General features: G+C 39.7%; 1 protein-coding gene across 3 annotated transcripts; it reads left to right on the top strand.

Moving 5' to 3' along the window:
- The first annotated feature begins 1,359 nt into the window (after window positions 1-1,359).
- eprs1 (glutamyl-prolyl-tRNA synthetase 1) lies at window positions 1,360-23,738 on the top strand. Of its 3 annotated transcripts, XM_040011204.1 has the most exons (36): window positions 1,360-1,534; window positions 4,123-4,207; window positions 4,326-4,425; window positions 4,506-4,662; window positions 4,775-4,911; window positions 5,193-5,287; window positions 5,370-5,496; window positions 5,617-5,809; window positions 5,914-6,085; window positions 7,246-7,479; window positions 7,565-7,649; window positions 7,787-7,846; window positions 10,132-10,152; window positions 11,546-11,656; window positions 12,047-12,183; window positions 12,274-12,481; window positions 12,554-12,666; window positions 12,769-12,886; window positions 13,714-13,875; window positions 14,045-14,212; window positions 14,478-14,705; window positions 15,499-15,702; window positions 15,809-16,045; window positions 16,125-16,390; window positions 19,794-19,845; window positions 19,930-20,139; window positions 20,560-20,632; window positions 20,749-20,828; window positions 20,921-21,022; window positions 21,119-21,274; window positions 21,361-21,558; window positions 21,697-21,870; window positions 21,999-22,159; window positions 22,384-22,462; window positions 22,560-22,624; window positions 22,746-23,738. In XM_040011204.1, the coding sequence occupies exons 1-36, from the start codon at window positions 1,492-1,494 to the stop codon at window positions 22,894-22,896; spliced, it is 4,962 nt and encodes a 1,653-aa protein (XP_039867138.1). In that variant the 5' UTR covers window positions 1,360-1,491; the 3' UTR covers window positions 22,897-23,738. The 3 variants fall into 3 exon arrangements, with proteins under 3 accessions (XP_039867138.1, XP_039867139.1, XP_039867140.1); XM_040011205.1 differs by lacking the exon at window positions 10,132-10,152; XM_040011206.1 differs by lacking the exon at window positions 14,478-14,705 and having other exon boundaries at window positions 1,361-1,534.
- Window positions 23,739-23,803: the final 65 nt, after the last annotated feature.

Raw genomic sequence — 23,803 nt, 5'->3', positions numbered from 1 at the left:
AATCTTGAAGCATTGTTTAAGTATTGTAATTATTCTTTGACAACATCGTTAGTCGGCATGTTAGAAAAGACAGACCCTACACAGGCCTAGAGCTGAAAGATGAAAAAGAAAAACATTGTATTGAACAGAAACTATTATACATATTAACATCAATATAACATTAAAATAATTTTATGGGTCATATTTCCTGCAAAAATACCAATTTTCTTCATCTTCTTGACCTTATAGTTATTAATGAAAGCCAAGAGAATCGCAAAAGGGTTGATAAGATACAAACTGTAAAGGTGCGACTTTTGACTCTTGGTAAATCTTTGATTTTGATTTTTTTTTGATTTTTTGATTTTATTGATTAGCATTCAAATTCAAATCTCAGTGAAAACAGTGAAAAAAACAAAACAAAACAAACAAAAAAAAAAAAAAACAGTGAAAACAGAACAAAAATCTACCATAAAGAAAGAAAGCATGAGACAAGGCTAATCAAAAGGTATTGGCTGAAGCATTTGCTTATTACGCCAACCCTTTTCACAAAATATCTTTTTGTATGCAGCTCCTGTACACAGGGCTTGAAGAAAATAATAAAACAAAGCAAAAACCAAACAAACAAACAAACAAACAAAAAAAAAAAACCAAAGAAAAAAAAAAAACTTTCCACCTTAGATAAGTAACTACATCAAAGCAAAAGAATCAAGAGGTTGTTGTTTTTTTTTTCTCCTTTTTGCTCTTTTCATTCTTGATTTATATATTTTTCTATTACTCTATTTTTAAACATGTTTTTAAACAAGGAAAATGAACTACACCTTTTTAAATCACTGTCATAACTATTCCACAGGTTAACTCCTCTAACAGAAACACATCTCTGCTTTATATTTGTCCTTATCTTGTTTTTTTTAAAGAAATCTGTTCCCCTTAAGTCATATTGACTCTCTCTGACTTTGAACAGCTTCTGAGTACTGGGGCAAAGCAAGTTATTTTGTGCTTTATACATTATCTGTGCCATTTTATATTCAACTAAATCATAAAATTTCAGGGTATTCAGATTAATAAACAAAATGTTAGTTGGTTCTATATAGTTTGATTGGTTTATAATTCTTATAGCTCTTTTTTGTAACTTCAAAATAGGAAGAGTGTTCGTTTTATATGCATTACCCCATATCTCCAGACAGTAAGTCATATATGGAAGCAACAGAGTACATCTTAATAGATCTTAACTAATCTAAGTTGGTAAAAATGGAATTATGTGAAATAAGTTGATTTGAACAACTGCATAGATCACATAACAGACGATTGACCATTACAACCAGAAGAGGGCAGTAGTGTAACTCAAAGGGATGTCAGCTGTCGTAAATCGCAAAGGAAGGCGAAGAAGAACGACTCGGCTCGTTCTCTCTCCTGTGTCTGGAGTAGTGTTTGCTGTGCTGTGGACCTCTTGTACATGCCAGTTAACTTCAGCTGGGTCTCGTAACCACCTGTGTGGAAGCCGGATTTTGCAGTATGGCGTTAAATCTCACCATCAACACAAGCAATCCTCCTCTCGGTGAGTTACACCCTGAGATCCCCAAATAACGTGACTTTCTGCTATTAGCCGTGTGTGTGCATGAAAGGTTGCGAGTGACATCAGCTTTCTTACACCTGTGTGTCATACTAAACTGGAAAATATATAATTATAATATCAAAAATCAGTCGTTGTGATGAATGTTGTTAAGACAGACATGAAGATGTGAAAAAAATAAGTTGGAGTTTTATTTTGTAATTAAAACGACTTATATTTGATCATTGTACACGACCCGAATTTAATAGCAGATGATATAAAGTGTTAAAATATCGTGAAATGAGTAGTAGCTCTTGTTTCAAATAAAATATGAAGTTAAGAGTGTGACTTCATCCATAAATCAATGGAGATTGGTGATCTGTAGATGCATACAAATACTAGCTAAGGCTAGCTAGCCAGTAGGCACTTCTGAAACCAAAACCACAACACGTGAACAGTTCACGAAATGTTCTTTTTGTTCAAAACAGCGGTTCTAACTCTTATCCACCTGCTTCCACTGTAACATCTACATATCATGAGTACACTACACAGAAAAAGTCTTTTTGAACTTGGAAATGAAACACGTTGGTTGACACGTTGACATTAGCTAAAGATCGGCCGGTTAGCTCAGCTGGGCAGCTTTCGGTTTTTATAAGCTGCTGAAACTGAATGCATTGTAACAGACCACTCTGACAAGTTCAATCAACTGTGGAAAATAATTTATAGGGATTATTTTTGTGAAGTTATTTCCAAAAGCAAGCTAATGAAATGAATAGCGTTCATAATTGCTGAACAGCGCCCCTGTGTAGCTATTTTTTTACTGAGCACAGCAGGCTGATGCAAGCCTCCTGAAACGTAGTAGAACTGGATGGGGATGATTACTCCTGCACTGTGTTCTTTCGGTTTTTTAGAAATGCAGGTGCTTGGAATGTATGCGAGGGCACAACAAATTCAGAGAGAAGCTTTCCTTTATAATGGTGATATGCCGGAATGCACCTGTAAACATACAGTTACAGCTGTACATACATGCATATTTATACAGAGCATGTATACATCAGCTGTAGACAGGCCAATATATGACTATATAAACCTTACAATAAAATCTGTAGGTATTTAGATACTTTCTTTACAGCTTTGCCTCTGTACATGAAAAAAATTAGTTGGACAGGCAAGCACTTTTCATGGCCACGTGAGGTCTGCTCTTTCATTATTCTATGACAAAGATAAGTACACAGTAAGTATCACTTATTTGTATTTCAAGAAGTTGGACTCTGTTGCCTTATCTAAAATCTGGAGGAAAGGGGGTACTATTTGTTTGGACGTCATTTATATTTATATTATTTATATTTATTATATTTATATTTTACTGCAACTACAGCAGACAATTAAGCTCTAAACCCTGCTCTTCTTTTGTTCTTTACAACTTAAATCATTTTTAAGGACTTGTGTTCCACAGTATGAGCAGACACCCACCACACAGCTTTAGATTTTCTATGAATGTTAAGCCATTTTCCAAGGGAACCATGACTTTACAATATTCTACGAAACGGCGAGGGTCCGCCTTCTGAATCGCTCAGGTCAAACTGGCAGTAGGAATTGTATGTTGCAGTCACTAGTGAAGTGTGGTAAAAATCCTTAGAAAATATTCACGGTAGCTCTATGAATGTTTGGCATGCTCATCAAAAGATTACATCAGTTATTCAAAGGAATGTCACCTCTGTGTATGAAATGTTCAGCAACTCTGTCTCATGGGCTTGTTCAGTGTAGCAGATTACAGAATTTTGGGGGTTATCTATTTGAGTTCTTTACCAAGGCTTGTTCTCAGGGCGACCGTGGCTCAGGGGGTTGGGAATCGCATCTGTAACCGGAAGGTCGCCGGTTCGATCCCAGGGTTCTCTGTCCTGGTCGTTGTGTCCTTGGGCAAGACACTTTACCCTACTTGCCTACTGGTGTTGGCCAGAGGGGCCGATGGCGCGATATGGCAGCCTCGCTTCTGTCAGTCTGCCCCAGGGCAGCTGTGGCTACAACTGTAGCTTGCCTCCACCAGTGTATGAATGTGAGAGTGAATGAATAGTGGTATTGTAAAGCGCTTTGGGTGCCTTGAAAAGCGCTATATAAATCCAATCCATTATTATTATTATTATTATTATGAGCTCAGAAATAAAAATGAATTTTTATTGGCCTCCTAGATTAACTGTGGCATACTGTTACAATATTAATGTGAAATTGTGAGACCTGTAACACAACTAATAATGTAATTTTGTCTGTATGTGAGCTTATGCCATTGTTCGGTTTGTTTTGTTTGAAAACAAATGAAAAGAAATAAGCAGATAAAAGGTCTGGAGTTGAATGTGGATTCAGTACAAAAAGCGTTTGAAGCAGACTGAACTTAAGGTAGGTGTTGTGCAGAGTTACGGGAAAGATTGCAGCTTGCGTGCTTTGTGTCACTGGACCAGTTCACCTGGTTGTCAGATTTCATATCTGTTTGAGTGTGCAGGTATGCAGTGATCAAATTTGACTGTTTTCTGGAGCTGTGCTTTGGAGTGTGAGAGTAAAAACACTAAAAACACTGTGTTGTCTTGTCTGTCTTGCAGGGGCACTTCTGACAGCTGAACATGTGAAGAGCAGTGTGCAGGTATCAGTGGAGGAAGGCAAAGACACGCGGCTTCACATCTCAGAGTAGGTGCCACAATTATCGAGCTGCAGGTCGAGTTTAATTTACATGCTGTACAAAATAAGAGATGTGGAGTTTACATTCGTTTATCTCAACTGTCTCTTCTCATTTTCCTTCTCTCAGTTCAGTCCAGTTCAGCGATGACAACTCTATCTGTCGCTACTTGGCTCGGGTTGCTCCTGCTCTTGGCCTGTATGGATCCAACATGATGGAGCAGACTGAGGTGTGTATGTTTGTGCATATCTGTGATGTTTTGCAATTGTTCTGAATGCTCGTTTAATTTTTTCTTCATGATGTCTTCAGGTTGACCACTGGCTGGAGTTTAGTGCTCGCAGTCTGTGTAATCAGCCAGATTTGACTGTGGCACTGGCTGAACTGGACAAGGCTCTCTCACTGCGGACCTTCCTGGTTGGGCATGCCCTCACCCTGGCTGACCTGTCTGTCTGGGCTGCTCTCAAAGGTCAGTAACATCCAGGATTTAACAGCTTTTTTCTCTGTCTGATTTTAGTGTGAAATGTATGTAACTAAACATTTTAAAATCAGCACTACAGATTGTGACTCTTTATCCACAGATCATGGGGAATGGCCAAAGCAGGGCAAATCCTTTCCCCATGTCAGCCGCTGGTTCTTCTTCCTGAGCTCACAAGTTCCTTTCACTGCTGTGGGCAACAAGTACACCAGTAAGAAGGCTTCAATGAACAAAACCAAAGTAAGTGTTATTTTGTCAGTGTTCATTGTGGCAAACTATGATTGTAAAACTGGGTGAGCATGACCCGAATCCTTAACCTGAAGATGCAAAGAAAAAAGAATAGATGTTAATGTTTATAAAGCCACCAAACATGTTGTTTTTATCTCTTTAAACTAAACTGGTACATTAAACTTTGATGTTTGAATGTTTAATGCTTGATTATTATGTTTGTGACCCATGTAAGATTAAGATATAAATGCACTTTTTAATTCCATTCTTGACTGATTGTGTTGTTTTCACAGTTGGAAGGGAAAAAGGCAGATGTCGGGAAGTTTGTGGAATTGCCAGGAGCTGAGATGGGCAAGGTGGTGGTTCGGTTCCCTCCTGAGGCCAGCGGGTACGACTTGAATCTGGAGTTTAGAAGAAACGTTTGTTAATTTACTAGCTTCCCTAACTTTTTCTCTGCCTCCCTTGGACAGATACCTGCACATCGGACATGCCAAGGCTGCCCTGCTCAACCAGCACTACCAGGTCACATTTAAAGGCAAGCTCATCATGCGCTTCGATGACACCAACCCTGAGAAGGAGAAGGAGGACTTTGAGAAGGTAAGATATTATTTATTTATTTATTTTGTTGTTACTCGGAAAAATAAATATAATAACAAAAAAAACATGAGTGTAAGTTTTGTGTTCACATTTCTGCATCTTTGCTGTGCTGCTCTTTAGGTGATCCTGGAAGATGTTGCCATGCTCCAGATCCGTCCAGACCAGTTCACTTACACCAGTGACCACTTTCCCACTATAATGAAGTTTGCAGAGAAGCTGCTTGCTGAGGGCAAAGCTTACATCGACAACACCCCACCTGAGCAGATGAAGCAGGAGAGGGAGCAGCGTGTTGAGTCCACCTGCAGAAACAATTGTACGGCTTAGGACGGGACGATGATGATGACCTGTCAGTGAATGCTGAAGCCTGGCAACATGTGATTTTTCTATACAACTCCTCTCTGTGTCTCTCTCTTGCAGCCGTGGAGCAGAACATGAAGATGTGGTCGGAGATGAAAGCGGGAACAGAGTACGGTCAGACTTGCTGCATGAGGGCAAAGATTGACATGAACTCCAACAATGGCTGCATGAGAGACCCCACCCTCTACCGCTGCAAGAACGCAGCCCACCCTCGCACAGGAAACACCTACAAGTATGTGGCTTTATTCTATTATTAGTCTGAATTGTGGCATTTATATACACAGAATAAAAAGAAAAGCGTAGAAAGCAGAAATTAGCATTAACACGAACAGAGGAAGTCCTGTTATTCAAAAACTGCTCTGGTATTAATAACAATTTTTATTTATTCCAGTAATCAAAATCCTAAAATTGATGAGGAATTAATCTCTAGTTTCTGTGGCATCCAAAATGTTGACTATAGTTTGCACTTTTTCAATTTGTATTAAAGAAAATGTGTGTTGCATACTTGTCCTGTGATTTTACATATTGTGTTGTAGGTTTATTTTAGTTGGTCAAATTTATCATTTTTGTTCTTTTTTTTTTCCATTTTGCATTAACAAAAGAGAACAGCATGAAACCAAGGTTGTTGTTTTTTTGTTTTTGTGTTTTTTTTAATTTAAATACGTGGAAATTTCTGAGCTTTATTCACAGCCTTTGTAGTGGCTCTTCACATTTATCACTTATCTCATGAGGTCTGTCTAGATGTTAACTGTCCACCTGGTAAAAATGGAGACACAGGGTTTTTTTGTTTGTTTTTTAGATGCATGCTAAAGTAACCAGCAATGCGCACTGACAAAAAACAAGCCATCATATAGAACTTGGCGATAAACGTAATCCATGCAGGGGTTTAACCCTTTCATGACAACCTCAATCAGGATTTTTTTCCAAAGTATTTTTATTCATCTTTAGGCATGAAACAAAGATTTTTGAACTTCATTTTTTAAACATGTACTTTTCAAAGAGTTTTTTTTTACATATCCACTTAGGTGGATAACTGATGTGTATGGAGTGACACATCAGTGTCCAATGCAGTGGTTTATGTGCAAGTATACCATCAACACTGACACAAATACAAGGAAAAAGCCTTTGAATAGCTGTCCACTGTAGTGACCGCTATGCGTGAAAGGGTTAAAATGTTTTCTAAAGTTGACTGGACCACTCAAGTTGAGTTAACGGGTTGGTCATTAAGGCAGCAGTCGGTCAGTGAAGGCTTTATTGTTGAGCATAACAGAAGTCACTCTGAATTTGCTGTGTTTTTGTGTACCTTGGAACAAATCACGGCGTGTGTGTGTGGTAAAAATTGAGCACATTCAGATAATTAAGTTTGATAATACATCTCATCTTTGCTTTCAGCATCTACCCAACATATGACTTTGCCTGCCCCATTGTGGACAGCTTAGAGGGCGTTACCCATGCTCTTAGGACCACTGAGTATCATGATCGTGATGAGCAGTTCTACTGGATAATCAATGCTCTGGGCCTCAGGAAGCCCTACGTCTGGGAGTACGCCAGACTCAACCTCAATAACACGGTGCTCTCCAAGAGGAAGCTCACCTGGTTTGTTGATCAGGGATATGTTGATGGATGGTGAGTTTGGCTTAGTTTGTTTTTCTTTTTATCTCTCTCTCCCTTTAAGTGCTCTTTTGACTTTTTTGGGGGTCTTGTCCTTCAGGGATGATCCTCGGTTCCCCACTGTCAGAGGAGTGCTGAGAAGAGGAATGACTGTGGAGGGTCTGAAACAGTTCATAGCAGCCCAGGTGCATTTTAAAGAAGATGCAATAATCTGTGCTAAGTGAAAACCACAATGTTGATGCAAATGAGTACATTCTTAAATAAAAATATGCTTCTTTATTTTTTTTTCTATTTCTTAATCCCTGTTTTTTCTTTTCCCTAGGGTGGATCAAGGTCTGTGGTTAACATGGAGTGGGACAAGATCTGGGCCTTCAATAAGAAGGTACATTTAAAATTTTGTTATATTTCATCTGTGTCTAAATTTTTGTCAGTAGAACATTTAAAATGTTTCTGATCATGAATTTTAATCAGTTGTTGTTAAAGCCTGTTTAGCTTTGCTGCAGCAACACAAATAAATGTATTTATTGGGCTTATATGAGCACAGTGAACATAAGTTTGATATATTAAATTGCACACAAAATAACTTTATTTCCTGCTTTGTGAATTAGTTTTGGATTTTTCTTCAGTCAAAACCTGACTTATATGTTAGAGATGTCACGTGTGAGCATAGAGGTATAAGTGTAAATCTACCAGCGTTCAAGTATATGTAATGAATCTGTAGTAAAAAAACAGGCTCTGCAAATTCACTGCTGGCATGGCTTTGCTCTTTTCATTCTCTTAAATGCTTTCATTTGCCACCTCCTCTTCTGCCTCATTACCCCCAATCTCAGCCTGCTTATTAACCCCAATAACACAGAAAACCTGAAAAACCAAACTAGTTGCTTCATTTCACGTCCCACATATGTTGGTATTCATGATTTGATGTCCTCATTTTCAACTGTCTGGACGTCAGCGTTGCTTCCTCTGTGTGGTCTTCCTTGCTGGCACTTGCTGCTTCATCCCAGAGTCAGGAAGAAGGTGTGAACCATCAGTTTAAATGTAAAGAAAGTGAAAGCAGTTTTTTTTTTTTTTTCTCAAAAAATAAACAAAAAACAAAGTCAGTTTTAAACGTATGACCTATACAAGGATTTATATCCAAGGGTGGTTAAATTCAACAGCTACCAATTGGCAGTGATCATGTCGCAGTGAGGTCGATTTAAAGACAGCTGTCTCTGTTTTTGCAAAGGTCTCATGTGCATGTTCAACTAACCAGCTGCTCCTTGCAGTTGTCAGATAGTTACATTATTCTCATAAACTTTCTTCATGCTAGCAAGGGGATGTTTTAAGGTGGCTGTTTTGTTTTGTTTTTTTTAACAGGTATTTAAGAGATGAGTTTTGTCTAATTCTATTCTGCTAATCAAGACTTTGTAACTGTGAGCAGTCGTCTGCTTTTAATTCACCTTTTATTTTCCTTTTACTATATAAATCTTCAAATATGGAGCTTTTTAACAGACAGTTTACTCACCAGTGCCTCGTACTGTTCCTACCATTCCATCCTAGTGTCTTTGCAGGCATTTGGGTTTGAAAGCATTTGATTTAGCTTTACTTATTTACTTATGTTTTAAGCTCAACCAAAATCAAGTTAGAAATAGGGCATTAATGGCCAACACAATAAATCTCACATTTTCTGTCTCTGGTGATGAGTTGTAATGATAATAGTAATAATAATAATTGTTACCTGTTACATATTTGTTAATGATCACTTTCATTTTTGTTTTGGACCACATGAATCTCAGTGAATGTGATTCCACTGTGTGCTTTAGTCTTATGTGCCAGAACAGGTTAGGTCAGTTTTTAGGAACTTTACACTGTTGGTCTGTTTGACAAGGCTAAAATATTTTCCTGTTGTTGAAGTAATATACCTGCCATTTTTACGCGTTTTTGAATAGTAGCCATTTTTCCACATTGTGTAAAATCAAAACATGACTTCAAAGCTGATTTCTAGGTGTGTATTGTATCTTTGGACTGTACTGCAGTGGTTTTAAAGGGTTAATAATCCAATATAATCCTTATTCATCTTAAACTCGACCATTATGTAGCTAATCAATTCACCCACGGTAGCTCTTGACCCTCCATTAAATAAGCTTTATTCTGATTTCTGTTAATAAGGGGCAGCCAGAGTTTAACAGCATGTGGGAGGAGCTTTTATGCTGACAGCAAACTGATGACCATATTAGCAATATCCACAATTACTGACATCACAGAGACACATGCTTAATGGGTCATGCACCACTGGTAGATAAAACAAGGCAGAATAAGTCTTCTTTTATTGAATGTAATGGATAATTACACCAAGCTTAGTGAAATAAAGTAGGCTCCGTATTAGTTTATTCTTTAGTTGCTTATTACTCTCATCACTCAGCTTTCACTTCCTCTTCTGCTTCCCCTGTTTTGATTTCCCTGTCGTCCATTTGAAAAAATTATAATTCACTATTTTATTCATACATGCATTTGTGGTCAGGACGTTGGACGTTGACATAAGAGACAAACCAAATCAGGAGAGTGTAACAAAGCAGCAAGGATAAGTTCTGTGAATGGATCATTCTGTGTAAATGTGTCTGTCTCTTCCTCTCTCTCTTCCTCTATCGTATCTGACATTAAACAGCATCTCACTCTTCTGTTTCCAAGCTGCCCGTTAGCTGTCTGAAGGTACTCCTCCACCTCCTGCTCCTCCTGCTCTTCCTCATTGTCACTCTCCCTGCTTCCATCATGTGCTGGTTAATCTGAAAGCCCGCCAATGGCTTGCGCTATTTTACCAGCCCAAACAATAGGATTCCAAACAATAGGTTGGCACAATGCAACAGACAATTTTAAGTCAATACAAAATAAGGTTTTTAAAATAGTGGTTATTTAGGGTCACGTGACTGTTGGCTTCCCTTCCCAAACATTCTGAGTAAAGTAAATATGGTTGTTTTTATTCTATACATGTTTACACAGATTGAACAAATGTCAAATCTAAAGCATATTCACTGAAGATACAGGAAATGCTTCAATATATTCCATATTAACTGCCCTGAACAGCATGTTTATAACCAAAAAGGCAGTTTGTCTTTATCTTCCTATGAATCTGTTGTCTCTTTTTCATCCTTTACGCCACTTCAGTTTTATTTATGTACTTTTTGTGATGAAGAAGTTGCCCTTTCATATAGTTAATCATGCATTACTGAGTGAGAACACCCAAGTCTTTAATTTGTGAACAGGTCACAGGTCTTCCAGTGGCAGATTCATAAAATGGTACATATTGGTAAGACAATTTGTAAAGGGCTTCATACAGAATGTGTATGAGATCTTGATTTTTATGAAAATAATATGTGAATTGTTACCCTGACAACTTTCAAAACCATGTTTTGTTTTGTTTTTTTGCTTTTTTTCTCCCCATTTTAAGATTACATTCAAGCCCACAAGGGCTGATATTCTAATCAACCAAAGTTGTTGATCTTTAACATAGTAAACTTGCATCAGAGAAACCCGTGTGCCACTGAAGCACATCAGTGATGGTTGCAACTTTTCTGAATGTTTTTGTTATATTAAAAATGATTTTTTTTTTTTTTAAATAGACAAAATGACTTGAAACTTTTTAGCAGTAGTATCTGTGAGAAATGGTGACTTTTATGACTAGATCTTCAATAAATAACTTTGTGGAACAACATGAAAAGTGTGTGTACGATACTTTATAATCAGTTATGAAAACGTTTTTTCAAATCCTTCAGTTGTCATTTACATCCAGGCTGGCTGGTAAAATAGTGGAAGCGGATAGCGACTGAGTAAGCAGCTGAATAAAAGCTTGTTTCCCAACTTGCATACAGTCATTATTCACTCTTGAAATCATCTTTTTTTTTTCCTCCTCTGGCTTAGTTTTATTTATCGCTTACTGAGCTGAAGCGTCTCTGTCCAGATTTTTGTTTCTTTTTGGAGAAGCCTTCAAAGTTGCATCATATTTTGCTTTTTTCTCGCATTACTCAGCTTTTTGTATGTGAAGTGCAGATTTTTCTTTTACTGACCTCTGCGTGTGTATATGTGTCTCTCTCTGTTGGTGTTTTAGGTTATAGACCCGGTAGCTCCCAGGTACACAGCTCTATCCAGCTCCTATGTGGTGCCAGTGTCTGTCCCAGAGGCTACAGAGGAGATGAAGGAAATTGCCAAACATCCAAAGGTTTGAGGGGTTTTTTTTTTGTTTTGTTTTTAACAGCTTGCCGCCAATTTTGATTACTTACATATTTTTGTCCAGTTTGTCCCATCAAAACAGCTTTCATTTAAATCTCATTGTAACTGATTTTATTCCTAAAAATCTTTTTAGCTCTAACATGTCTTGTGTTACTCTCTTTTGGGAAGAGCACCTTGGTTTTTAGCTGAAACATCTCCATTAATAGCATTCAGCATCTTTTGCTATAAGGACTGACTCTCCCTTACTTGAAAACCAGCCACTCCAGGAACTGCAGTTTATGTCACTTGACTATAGCATGAGTCAGTTCACTGATGCATACTCACCAATGTAGCTTTGCTGCAGTGCTACTGAGCTGATGCCATTTCTGTGCCTATCTAGAATGCCGAGGTTGGGATGAAGGAGGTTTGGTATGGTCCTAGAGTTCTGATTGAAGGAGCCGATGCTGAGACTTTCACAGAGGGAGAGACGGTTACTTTTATCAACTGGGGCAACCTCATCATCACCAAGATCAACAAGTATGACCATCGTTTAGATGATCTGTATTTCTTTTAAGAATCAGAATTCCCTCTGATCTGTTCATGCTGTCGCCCTTTCTTATCACTTAGAGGGGCTGATGGAAAGGTTTTGTCCATGAAGGCAAGCTTGAATCTGGACAACAAAGACTACAAGAAGACAACAAAGATCACTTGGCTGGCTGAAACAAACAATTCCCTCCCGGTGCCAGCCATCTGCGTCAACTATCAACCACTCATCTCCAAAGCTGTCATCACCAAAGACGACAACTTCAAGGACTACATTAATAAACATAGCAAGGTCAGTTATTTGCTCTGTGTGTGCATTATACTGCATGGTTGTGGTTATTTTATTATCTGTTTTTGATCTCAGTTGGAAGAAAAGATGCTTGGTGACCCCTGTTTGAAGAACCTGAAGAAAGGTGACATCATCCAGCTCCAGAGGCGGGGCTTCTACATCTGTGACCAGCCTTATGAGCCACTCAGGTAAAGAAGTGAAAACCCGAATCTGCTCATTACCAAAACACCTTTTGGGCATGTATCCATTTTTTTGTATTACTGTTTTATTAACTGGGGTTGTGTCTGCAGTCCCAACAGCTGTAAGGAGAGTCCTTGTGTGCTCATCTACATTCCAGATGGCCACACTAAGGAGATGCCAACAGCTGGATCCAAGGAAAAGAGCAAGACTCAGGCTTCTGACAACACAGTGAGTATTCAGTAAGGGGTTTGCAATTATATGCCTAATGGTCCTGTATGAAAGACATAAAGTCATCTGAATTACTTAAAGTTTGCTCTGATGTTTGCATTGGATGTACTAAGACGGAAACAAAAAGCACAGTACAATTAGTGGCAGTAGCAGGAACCTACCCTGTGAATGCTAACTGGTTTAACCAGTAAAGCAAATGCTAGACTAATAATAGGTGAAAACTAAACAAGGTTCAGGCCCAGTTTGAAAGCTACCAGTCGGCCTTTTATATTGTTTGTTATTGTCTGAAAACTGACAGCTTCTAGCTTAAAAGTTGAATATTAGTGAAAAGCTAGCCTCCTTCTATTATACTTGCTGGTCACACAGGGTGTGAAGGATTTTATTCTGGGAATTTTATGTGGATTTTATTCATTCCTACTTTTGAAGAGAATGTATTGTGTGTGTGTGTGTGTGTGTGTTTATGTCCTAGTGTGTATATACACCAAAGGAAAGTCAAACCTGCCCATACCTGTCTTAATTATTATGGATAAAAGATAAATGGATGGTTATCTGCTAAAACTATTAAGTCATAACACTTTTCTGGTTCTTTACGTCTTCAGAGTTTTATCAAGTGTTCTTTTTTTATTGTTAGCAACAGTAGGCTAACAATATTTATGTTTGTAGCGTCTTTCTAAAAATAAAAGTAAATAAATAAAATTCCCTGGCATCTAGGGTCTTCAGGGCATCAGCTTAGCATGCAAGCTTGGAATAAAATGGGATGAAAATGTGAGACATCTTGGATAAACTGGTAACTGACAGTTTCTTCATCTTCATCTCTGTTGTATAAGCCTGCCAGCCCTGCCAAGGCTCCTAAAACCTCTGTGCCAGCCCCAGCAGCTGACCTGTTCTCAAGCATTGTAGCACAGGGCGAAGCTGTCCGCCTGCTCAAAGCTGCCAAAGCTCCCAAGGATGAAGTGGACAAGGCTGTTAAGCAGCTGCTTTCTCTAAAGGTATGCTGGCTTTAAATAAAAGTATTATAAAGATAAAGACATGTGCTGAAGTGATCCTTCTGGCAAATACTAAATCCAGATTCTCTTGAAATTGTCAGGAGTTGATGTTCAAAAAGGGCTTTGCTTGAAAAAAAAAATACTGACAGTCTCATCTGTTCTTTATCTGCAGGAGCAGTTTAAGCAGCAAACCGGTGTGGAATACAAGCCAGGCATGGCTCCTCCAGCCTCAACGCCAGCACCACCTACCTCTTCCTCAGACTCCACGTCCTGCCCATACAGTCGTGTTGTCCAGCAGGGTGAGCTGGTCAGGAAACTGAAAGCAGAGCAAGCACCAAAGGTAAAGGGCATTTTCCAATCCATAGTCACATCCTCATCTGTTTGTCAGATCTTCGTTTTACGCCCCACGTTGTTTGTCCGCTCGTTTTTTGTGTCCCATCTCATATCCGCTGAATTCGTGCGTCAAAAATCACTTGTCTGGTCCTTCCCTCGTGATGTCCCACAACATTTGTCCAGTGACCGTTCCACCTCCTCGTGCCATTTGCATGACAGTCAAGCTTATTCTGAAATACCCATTACTATAAGATCACTTTTAATGGTACCAGGACCAGATTGACGCTGCAGTAAAGCAGCTCCTCGCTCTCAAGGCAGAGTTTAAAAAGCTCACCGGTCAGGATTATAAACCAGGGATGGCCACATCCGCCCCCTCTGCTTCATCTCCCGTGACTGCCACCTCTTCTTCCTCGCCACCTTCTTCTTCTTCGGGCCTGTATGAACATGTTGCACAGCAAGGAGAAGTAGTGAGGAAACTGAAGTCGGAAAAAGCCCCCAAGGTATTCAAATGCATGATGAATACAGACAGTAGAAAAATTCCTGCCTTATTCATATGCCACATTCCGGTCACCTCGGAAATCGGATGTCAGAAATTTGGAGTTACTTAGTCTGAAACCACTAATACTTATTAATGTTACTCAGACACACACACAAGTGTTAAAATAAACAATCCATCCTATCTTGGCTTCAGTGCCGAACCAGTTAGATTTATTCTTGGAAACATTACGTGGTTCCTGGTAACAGGGCTGGTACAGATAATTGTACGTTTGATTATCTCTTATTTTGGCATGAATTATGTGTCACCACTCAGTGCTTTATTTGCACACATTTTCTGCACTACTTTAACTTTGTTTTAGGGTTTTAAATTAATTTTGCAGTAAATGTTCCGTATCGGCATGTGCTTAACATGCTTGTTTCACACAATTATAACAGTGCTTATATTAAAAATGTGTGTATTTGCTTTATTACTATTACCAAATTACCTATTTCCTCTAACTGCTGTCTGCGAGAGGGTAATCCAGAGGGATTGTACTGATCAGAGTGATAGCTGAACACAAGGCTATAAGCAAAAACTGCTAAATGTCTGGTCATTAACATCAATGATGTTAATGACCAATCTTAGGTAATACAATGATCTGACACCTGATAAAAAAAAAACTGATTGCTGTCGCCAGCATGTAAATTGTGGGAAAACAATATTCTCCATGCACTGGAATGGGAATATTTTTACCCACAAAAATCCTAAACATCGTAATAAATTGGGTTACAGTTTCCTTGTTTCATCTTCTTCAGGACCAGCTTGATGCAGCAGTGAAACAGCTGCTTGCTTTGAAGGAAGAGTACAAACGTATCACAGGCCAGGAGTATAAGCCTGGAGCGGCCCCACCTCAGAAAGCATCCGCTCCAGTCCAGAATGGCTCCACCAATGACCTCTATGAGAAGGTCGCTGAACAAGGAGAACTGGTCAGAAAGCTGAAGGCTGAAAAAGCTCCTAAGGTGAGATTTTACCATTTGCCTAAATTTTTGAGGCTCTGTAGCTTTCAGTAGTCCTTGAGGTGTTGACTTTGACTTGATGTTTCTCCTTCTTTTGGTTCTTTTTCAGGATCAAGTAGATGCTGCAGTGAAGCAGTTGCTGGCTCTGAAGGCAGAGTACAAACAGAATACTGGAAAAGATTACAAACCGGGATTACAAGCCCCAGCTACCTCTGCCCAGACCCAAACCCAGGCCAGCTCAGCCTCCACTCAGTCTAACTCCTCTCTTCAGGCCCAGGAGCTGTTCTCACAGGTGTCCCAGCAGGGAGACCTGGTGAGGAAGCTAAAGTCTGAGAAGGCCCCCAAGGTAAGAACTTACAGAGTGGTATTAAATACAACTAAAATTGCACAGACATAAACAATAAACAATCACATCTCCTTTTTAGGACCAGGTGGACGAAGCTGTGAAGACTCTACTGGACCTGAAGAACAAGTACAAGACTCTCACTGGACAAGACTACAAACCAGTGGCTGCTGCTGGTGGTACAGGAGGAGAGGACAAAAACCGCAAGGAGAAGGAGAACAAGTCTGAGAAACAGGGTGGAGGAGGAGGAGGGAAGAAGGGTAAAGGAGACAAAGGAGGCCAGAGCAAGGAGTCCTCCGGAGGAGCAGGAGGTGCAGGAGAGGGTCAAGGACCCAAGAAACAGACACGGTGAGAGACTGGAAGTACTCCTTCACCCATCTCTCTTCACATATTTCCAAATGCAGATGAACTAGCTCGGGCTTAAATTTAGATTTCAATTTTCAGCTAACACAGTTTTTGGTTTAAAATGGGTCTCCATAACAACAACTCTGATATGATTTCAGCTAAAATGATAATCCTTTTTACATGCAATACCATGAACATTGAATATGGAGGAACATAGTAGTATTTTACTGCTTGCATTGCATACAAGTTATTGTTTGTCTTTGGGTTTTCAACACATTAAAATGTCTTCTTTGGGTACATCTGACTGTGATGAGTGGGGGAAACATTTATTGGGGAAGAAAGCAGATTATTGTAAAAGAAATAGCACAGCTGTCTGTAGTTGGTTGTCCTTGAATTTGCTGAAAATTGACAATAAATGGAGAGTTAAATTAAAGCATTTACACCTGGTCACATTCTCAGACATCTGATTTGAGCTCATTAGAATATGCACGGTTTGGTAAACATATATTTGAATGTTTAACATGAAACCCCCAGCAGGTGATGGAGGTTACTACTCCAATGAGTAGTACATTTTAAGCAGGACTGTTGTGGTATGAACACCACCAGCTTCCTGTCAGGTGTCTTGTCTTAGAACAATAAACACACGCACACACACACACACTCACACACACACACAGGTATTTGGGTGTGTTGATTTGGAAACCGAAGATGGTTGAAGCACAAGCCTATGCTGCTGTTTCTTACCGACTGAGGAGGGTTTTTGAAATCAGATTCGGTGAGTCTGACGTGGTTGCTTTTTCCTGCATATTCAGTGCCTGTTGTGTGCTGTCGGTCTTAAAATTACTGGCTTTAAGATGGTGCTACATTACTAATTTTTTTAATATTCATGATTTAGCCGTTTGTCAAGAGAGGGCACTGTTGCCATGGTTGGTCCAGATTGAAATATCTGTTTTCTATGATCACCACAGCATCAAGAGGTTGATATTTTTGGCTTTTAGTGAATCATCTTGACAACTACCGGACGTATAGTGATGGAATTTGTTGTAATAATATAATAATTATAGGTTCTGTCTGAATTTGCGCCTTGTTTACTGTATAATACACTACATTTAATGTGCCTAAAAGTTATCCAATAAAACAAATGGTACATGTCTAAATATAGGGAGTGGTAAATAAGGGGCTAGGGCAGGGGTCTGCAACCTTTTACACCCAAAGAGCCACTTGGACCCGGTTTCCACGCAAAAGAAAACACTGGGAGCCGCAAATACTTTTTGAAATCTAAAATGAAGATAACACTGTATATATTGTTTTTTTTTTACCTTTATGCTTTGTGTGAACAACTAAAGTAAGTAAGTAAAGTTTATTTATTAAGCGCTTTTCACAGACAGGCAGTCACAAAGCGCTGTACACAAATATTAAAATAAACAATACAATCAATAGGCATTATACACAATGTAAAAGATCAAATGTACATAATGTAAAGAATATAAAATACATAGATCAACAAAAGGCTTGTTTGAACAGAAAAGTTTTTAACTGCTTTTTAAAAGAATCCACAGAGCAACTAAGGTGTGTTGCTTATGAAATCCATGAAGTGCTACAGAGAAAATTACATTTTATTTATGTAATTAACACATTTTGAACTCTTAAAGAAAGATAACAAAAGGAAAGACGCCCAGCTGAACTAAAATGATCCATGTAGCAAACAAAAACTGTTGTGAGCCGCCACCCTTATATCGCCTTTGGGCTTTTGGAGCCTTGACCTGACTTTTAAAAAGTAATTGGAAAAAAAAAGCACTATGCTGCTGGAAAAAAAATAGATATTTGCAAAATTCTGCCTAAATATGTATTTTACCTGGTTAATGTGTGTGGCGGGGCGTGGTCTGCAGCGCCGCTGCAAGGGAGGCGGACGCACCTGAGCGGCACCCGCAATCGCGCCTCACTGCCTTAAAGTCTGTGCTCTCTCTGCTGTTGTGTTGGTGTGTGTCGGGCTGTGAGCTGAAAAGCTACAGCCGGCTGTATGCGTACAGCAACCGTGTGTGAAAAGTGGTCAATAAAGAGATGCTGAAAAGCATGTTCATGCAAACATCGTCGGGTCTGCCGTGATATGTTTACAATAAGACTTCTGGTCCCGAACCTCTGCGCGCAGCGTCTGCTGTCATCTGTGAGGCGTGAGCGGTGTTTGTTTTTAACGTAGTTCACGGTGGAGAACAACATAATGTGGATCCGAAGATCCATAACTGGCCTACCTGGGGTTGAAAGTCTCGATAAATGCACAGCGTTTTGGCGGGTATATCGGCTTCCGCGAGTGCGACGCTTATTTTGAGCGATGAAAAAATAATAAGATAATTTTATTTTTATATTTCAAAATCACAATAATCTTCCAATTTAGAACTACAAGTTAAAAAAAAAGAACTAAACACAAATAAAATACACTTCAGCTAAATACTTCTAATTTATTTTCCCAAACCACCCGGAGCCGCAGTATAAGGACAAAAGAGCTGCAGGTTGCCGACCCCTGGGCTAGGGGGAGAGTTAACTCCTTAACGCCTGGTGCATCATTTTTGATGCACCCAAACAATACATATTTACAATACATATTACTTAAAAATGTAATAAATGGCAAACATGACACAAATAAAAATGTTTAAAATTCTCCTGTATGTAAAATATTATCTTTTTTTTTAAATTGCCATATGGTTCAATAAAAGCTACATTTTTAAAGAAGTTGCATTTTCTTGCAATTGTTTCCTGACAGTCGCTCTGACACTCCCCTCAGCCTGAGCAGTGTTTTGTGTTTAGGATTACTAAATGCTAACCCACTGAATTAATGCTTACCATGTTGGCATGCTAAAGCTAAAGTTCTAGACTGTGAGTACAAAGCCTTGATACTAACATGGTTTTAGACTCGTAGTCTTGTTTTTGGCACTTTTTTTTTTTTTTTTTTTGCACACTTGAAGCTGTCAGTTGGAGACCTGCTGGGAGAGAAAAGGGTTTATATACGTCTATATGGATATATAGAAAGTAGATTTTGTTCCTCAGGCAGTAAAAGTGTCATTGTGCCAAAAAAAAAAAAAAAAAGGATTATCATTTTGCCCTCATGCTCCGGCTCTGTTTTGTCAGTTAGCTTTAGAAATACAGTTTGCTTTAAGCAGCATGATGGACTTGACTTGAAATTGCAGTCATTACTCTTGTGTTTGTGCACTCAGGAGCAGTGATCACTAACCAAGAATTACCCGATTGTTGTGTTCGTGTTTCTCTGTCAGTGCTTCATCACCGCTTTCTCAAATTTGTGAAGAAAATAAATGAAATTCTGTCGAAGAAACACATGATTAACAATAAATTGTGCTTAAAAGACCTATGAAATGTTTCTATAACTCTTACTCATTTGTATATCTCCTGTCAGGTTGGGTCTGGAAGCCAAAAAAGAGGAGAACCTGGCTGACTGGTACTCTCAGGTGAGTATCACCCTTTACTCCAACAGCACAATTTGCTATGTCAGTCAAAATCTTCTGTTAATATTCTTCTCTTGTCCTCCTTAGGTCATCACTAAAGCTGAGATGATTGAGTACTATGACGTCAGCGGTTGCTATGTGCTGCGACCCTGGGCTTTCTCAATCTGGGAGTCTATTAAAGACTTCTTTGACAAGGAAATTAAGAAACTGGGTGTGGAGAACTGCTACTTCCCTATGTTTGTCTCTCAGGCAGCCTTGGAGAAGGAGAAGTCCCACATTGCAGACTTTGCTCCAGAGGTAAATGAGACTTTGCACGGACAACTTCTGATGTTTACAAAAAGCAAACTGGGTAACATAAATTAAAGAAATGGGCAACTACAAGAAATCATAATGATATGCTCGCGCATGCATTTATGGATCAAGCACAGTCTTGATCCATAAATGGGACTCTGCCATTATTTTTATGGTCTTCCGTCATTTATATCCTAGTGATGTCAGGAGGTTAATTGAAAGGTTCAAGTCCTAACATTTAAGGTGGCTGTCGTAAAAATTCTCTCAGCAGGTCAAAACAGTCAGTCCTAGCTGCCCAAACAGACGAGTGCTCTTTACAGAAAGAGCGTGTATGAGATAATCATACAAATACAACTAGTAGTAAAAATATAGAACTGTAAATGTGCAATATCCTGTTATTACAGTTTTGGTTTCCCCTTTTTTAAGGTTGCTTGGGTAACTCGGTCAGGAAAGACTGAGCTTGCAGAGCCCATCGCTGTCAGACCCACTAGTGAAACAGGTCTGAACCACAGCTCTTTGGCTAACATAAAGCTATGCAGACTCACATTCAGCATATAAATTTGAAAACATTTAACATTGTTCCTAACCCCATTTATCTCTCTTTATTCACCTCAGTGATGTATCCAGCCTATGCAAAGTGGGTCCAGTCTCACAGAGACCTGCCAATCAAACTCAACCAGTGGTGTAACGTTGTGGTGAGTGTTCCCTTCTTTTCTTTAGTTAATGGTTTTAAGATTGCTCATGGAAGAGCACCCAGTTTAGTGTGCATCTCTTCTCCATTGTATAGAGATGGGAGTTCAAACATCCCCAGCCTTTCCTGAGGACAAGAGAGTTCCTGTGGCAAGAGGGACACACAGCATTTGCCACAAAGGAGGAGGCAGCTGAGGAGGTAATATACATGACAGAATGTAAAACAGTCGTACCTAGGCAGACATGTTCGAGTACAGTTTTTCTGGAAGGCTGTTTATGCGTCATCTGTATGCAGGTTCTGCAAATCCTGGATCTATATGCCAGGGTGTATGAGGAGCTAATGGCCATCCCTGTGGTAAAAGGGAGGAAGACTGAGAAGGAGAAATTTGCAGGAGGAGATTACACAACAACCGTGGAGGCATTCATCTCTGCCAGCGGCCGAGCCATTCAAGTAACACACTGGCTTTATTCTCTCAATCCTCTTACTGAAGTAAGCAAGTAAACATTGCATTGAAGCAAGAGTCCCCTTTTCCTCAGGGTGCCACGTCCCACCATCTGGGCCAGAACTTCTCCAAGATGTTTGAGATTGTGTTTGAGGACCCCAAGAGGCCGGGCGAGAAGCAGCTGGCTTTCCAGAACTCGTGGGGAATCACAACCAGGACCATCGGTGTTCTCACCATGGTCCACGGAGATAACATGGGACTCGTGCTGCCACCCAGAGTGGCTTGCCTCCAGGTGAACACTCAGTCACATGTACACATGGGATTTTATTTTTGTAACACATGAAGATGTTAAGGTCCTTTTTTTAATTCTATTATATTGATGTAAATGATGCTGCAACAGCCAGTCTAAGATTTCTCTTTCCTTTCCCAGGTTGTCATCATTCCTTGTGGGATCACCGCAACCTTGCCAGAACAGGAGAAGGAGGTGCTGTTGGCTCAGTGCACCAAATACCTGAAAAGGCTGCAGGAGGCTGGGATCAGGGTGAAGTCTGACCTCCGAGACAATTACTCACCTGGCTGGAAGTTCAATCACTGGGAACTCAAGGTCATTAACAACATGATCATAATCCTTATTATAGTTTTAACCTGATGCAGAGAATATTAATTGGGAAAAAAACAGATGTCAGTTTGGTTTCTGACTCCTTGTTCTGTATGCCTGGGTCTCTCATCCAGGGAGTGCCTATCCGACTGGAAGTGGGCCCTAAAGACATGCAGCAGAAGCAGTGTGTCGCAGTGAGGAGAGACTCAGGAGCAAAGGTGACAATACCAGAGGCTGAAGTGGAGAAGAATCTGCTCAACATGCTGGAGGACATCCAGAACAGCCTGTTCAAAAAGTATGTTATACTTACTACACTGAGGTTTTGTTACAAATGGACACATCCCCAGTCGAGGACAGTTCTACCACAGGGCTTTTTATTAGAGGAGTCAATAATTGATACAAGTGTCAAAGTTAATACACACCAAACAACTGGGGACAATGTTACATTAAAATAAGTGTACACAGATTCTGTGAGATTACATGGTGTCTGTAAACACTTGGTTAATGTCTATTTGTCAGAGCTTCAGATGATCTGAAGAGTCACATGGTGGCTGCAGACACAATGGAGCAGTTCCAGAAAGAGTTGGACCAGGGCAAGGTGAGTAACACAAACAAGCCACAACAGCTCAGACATCTCACCGTCTTTCCTCATCAGAATAAATAATTGATCTCATATATTTTCCTTTGCTTGATAGATTGTCCAGATCCCATTCTGTGGAGGAATTGAATGCGAGGACTGGATCAAGAAAATCACTGCTAAGTAAGTCTGACATATTGGTATTGTATACATAATGTTTCCTGTGATTCCCCCCCAGTTTGCTTGTTGTGCTCAGAGTGCTTAATTTCCACCACTGAAGGACTATTTGCTTGATCTTTTTTAGGGACCAGGATCTGGAGCCTGGTGCTCCGTCCATGGGAGCCAAGAGTCTCTGTATCCCATTCACTCCTCTGAAGACCCTCCAACCTGGACAGAAGTGTGTCAGCGGCAAGGAGCCGGCCCAGTACTACACTCTGTTTGGACGTAGTTACTGAGCACCTGCTCTTCTGGGGCAAGAGAATAAGCATCTTAGTAGAAAAGGGCTTTCCCACCTTCTCTGTAACTGTTTTTCCTTCTTGGTGTTTAACTTAAGTGAGGTGACTAAACTTTGGGATTCAGGAAGGGAACATGCTCTCTTTTTTTTTGTTTTTGTTTTTAAAAAAAAAACAAAAAAAAAACATGTCATCATTGTTACAACACTTTGGAAATGGAGCGGAGACAAGAGATGTTTACTCTTATAGCCGTTAATATCTAAATTGTTGATTATCCTCTAAAGGGCCTGTCAGAAAGAGACTCGCTGTCCAGAGGTGGACACAAGAATGGAAATGGCCAGGAGTTAGGCAGGTGTGTCAGCATCAAACATCTGATGAGTGAAAGCAGCAATTGTACTTTATCTGGACTTTGAAAAATATTCAAGAAAGTGGTTTTAAACTCCATACCTAAAATGCAAGATTTTCTGTACTTGAAAATTGATGAATTAAGGATGTTTGGCCTTTTTGTAAAACTCTCAAAGGAGAATGTTACTGATGGGGAGGGGAAATCCTGAGAACTACAATGTCTCTTTGCCTGGCAACAGCCCCATCTCCCTCACAGCCAGACTATCTCAGGAATTCTGCAAGCACTCTTGCGGTTTTGCAGTTTTGTCAGCCCTGCTCTGTCTGTATGGTTACAGTATGTGGCTTTATATTTAACGGCTTAAAAAAATCTCTTATCCACCAGAGCCAAATGGTGCAGCTGTGATGAACCATGTGTATTGTCAATATCGCCTTCTGTCTCTTCTCTCACATGAAAGATCTCTGCTGCCTGTCTAAAATAAAGTAATTTCCATGGCAAACTATCCAGTGTATGTGTGTGGTTTTGTTTTATTGTTTTTTTTAAGCCTGGGTAAAATGGGGGGAGATA

The sequence above is a fragment of the Simochromis diagramma genome, unplaced genomic scaffold (genome assembly GCF_900408965.1).
Source record: "Simochromis diagramma unplaced genomic scaffold, fSimDia1.1 OVJJ01000603.1, whole genome shotgun sequence".
NCBI classification, from domain to species: Eukaryota; Metazoa; Chordata; class Actinopteri; order Cichliformes; family Cichlidae; genus Simochromis; species Simochromis diagramma.
Note: the sequence above shows the minus strand (reverse complement) of the source record. Positions and strands in the feature narration are given on the sequence as shown.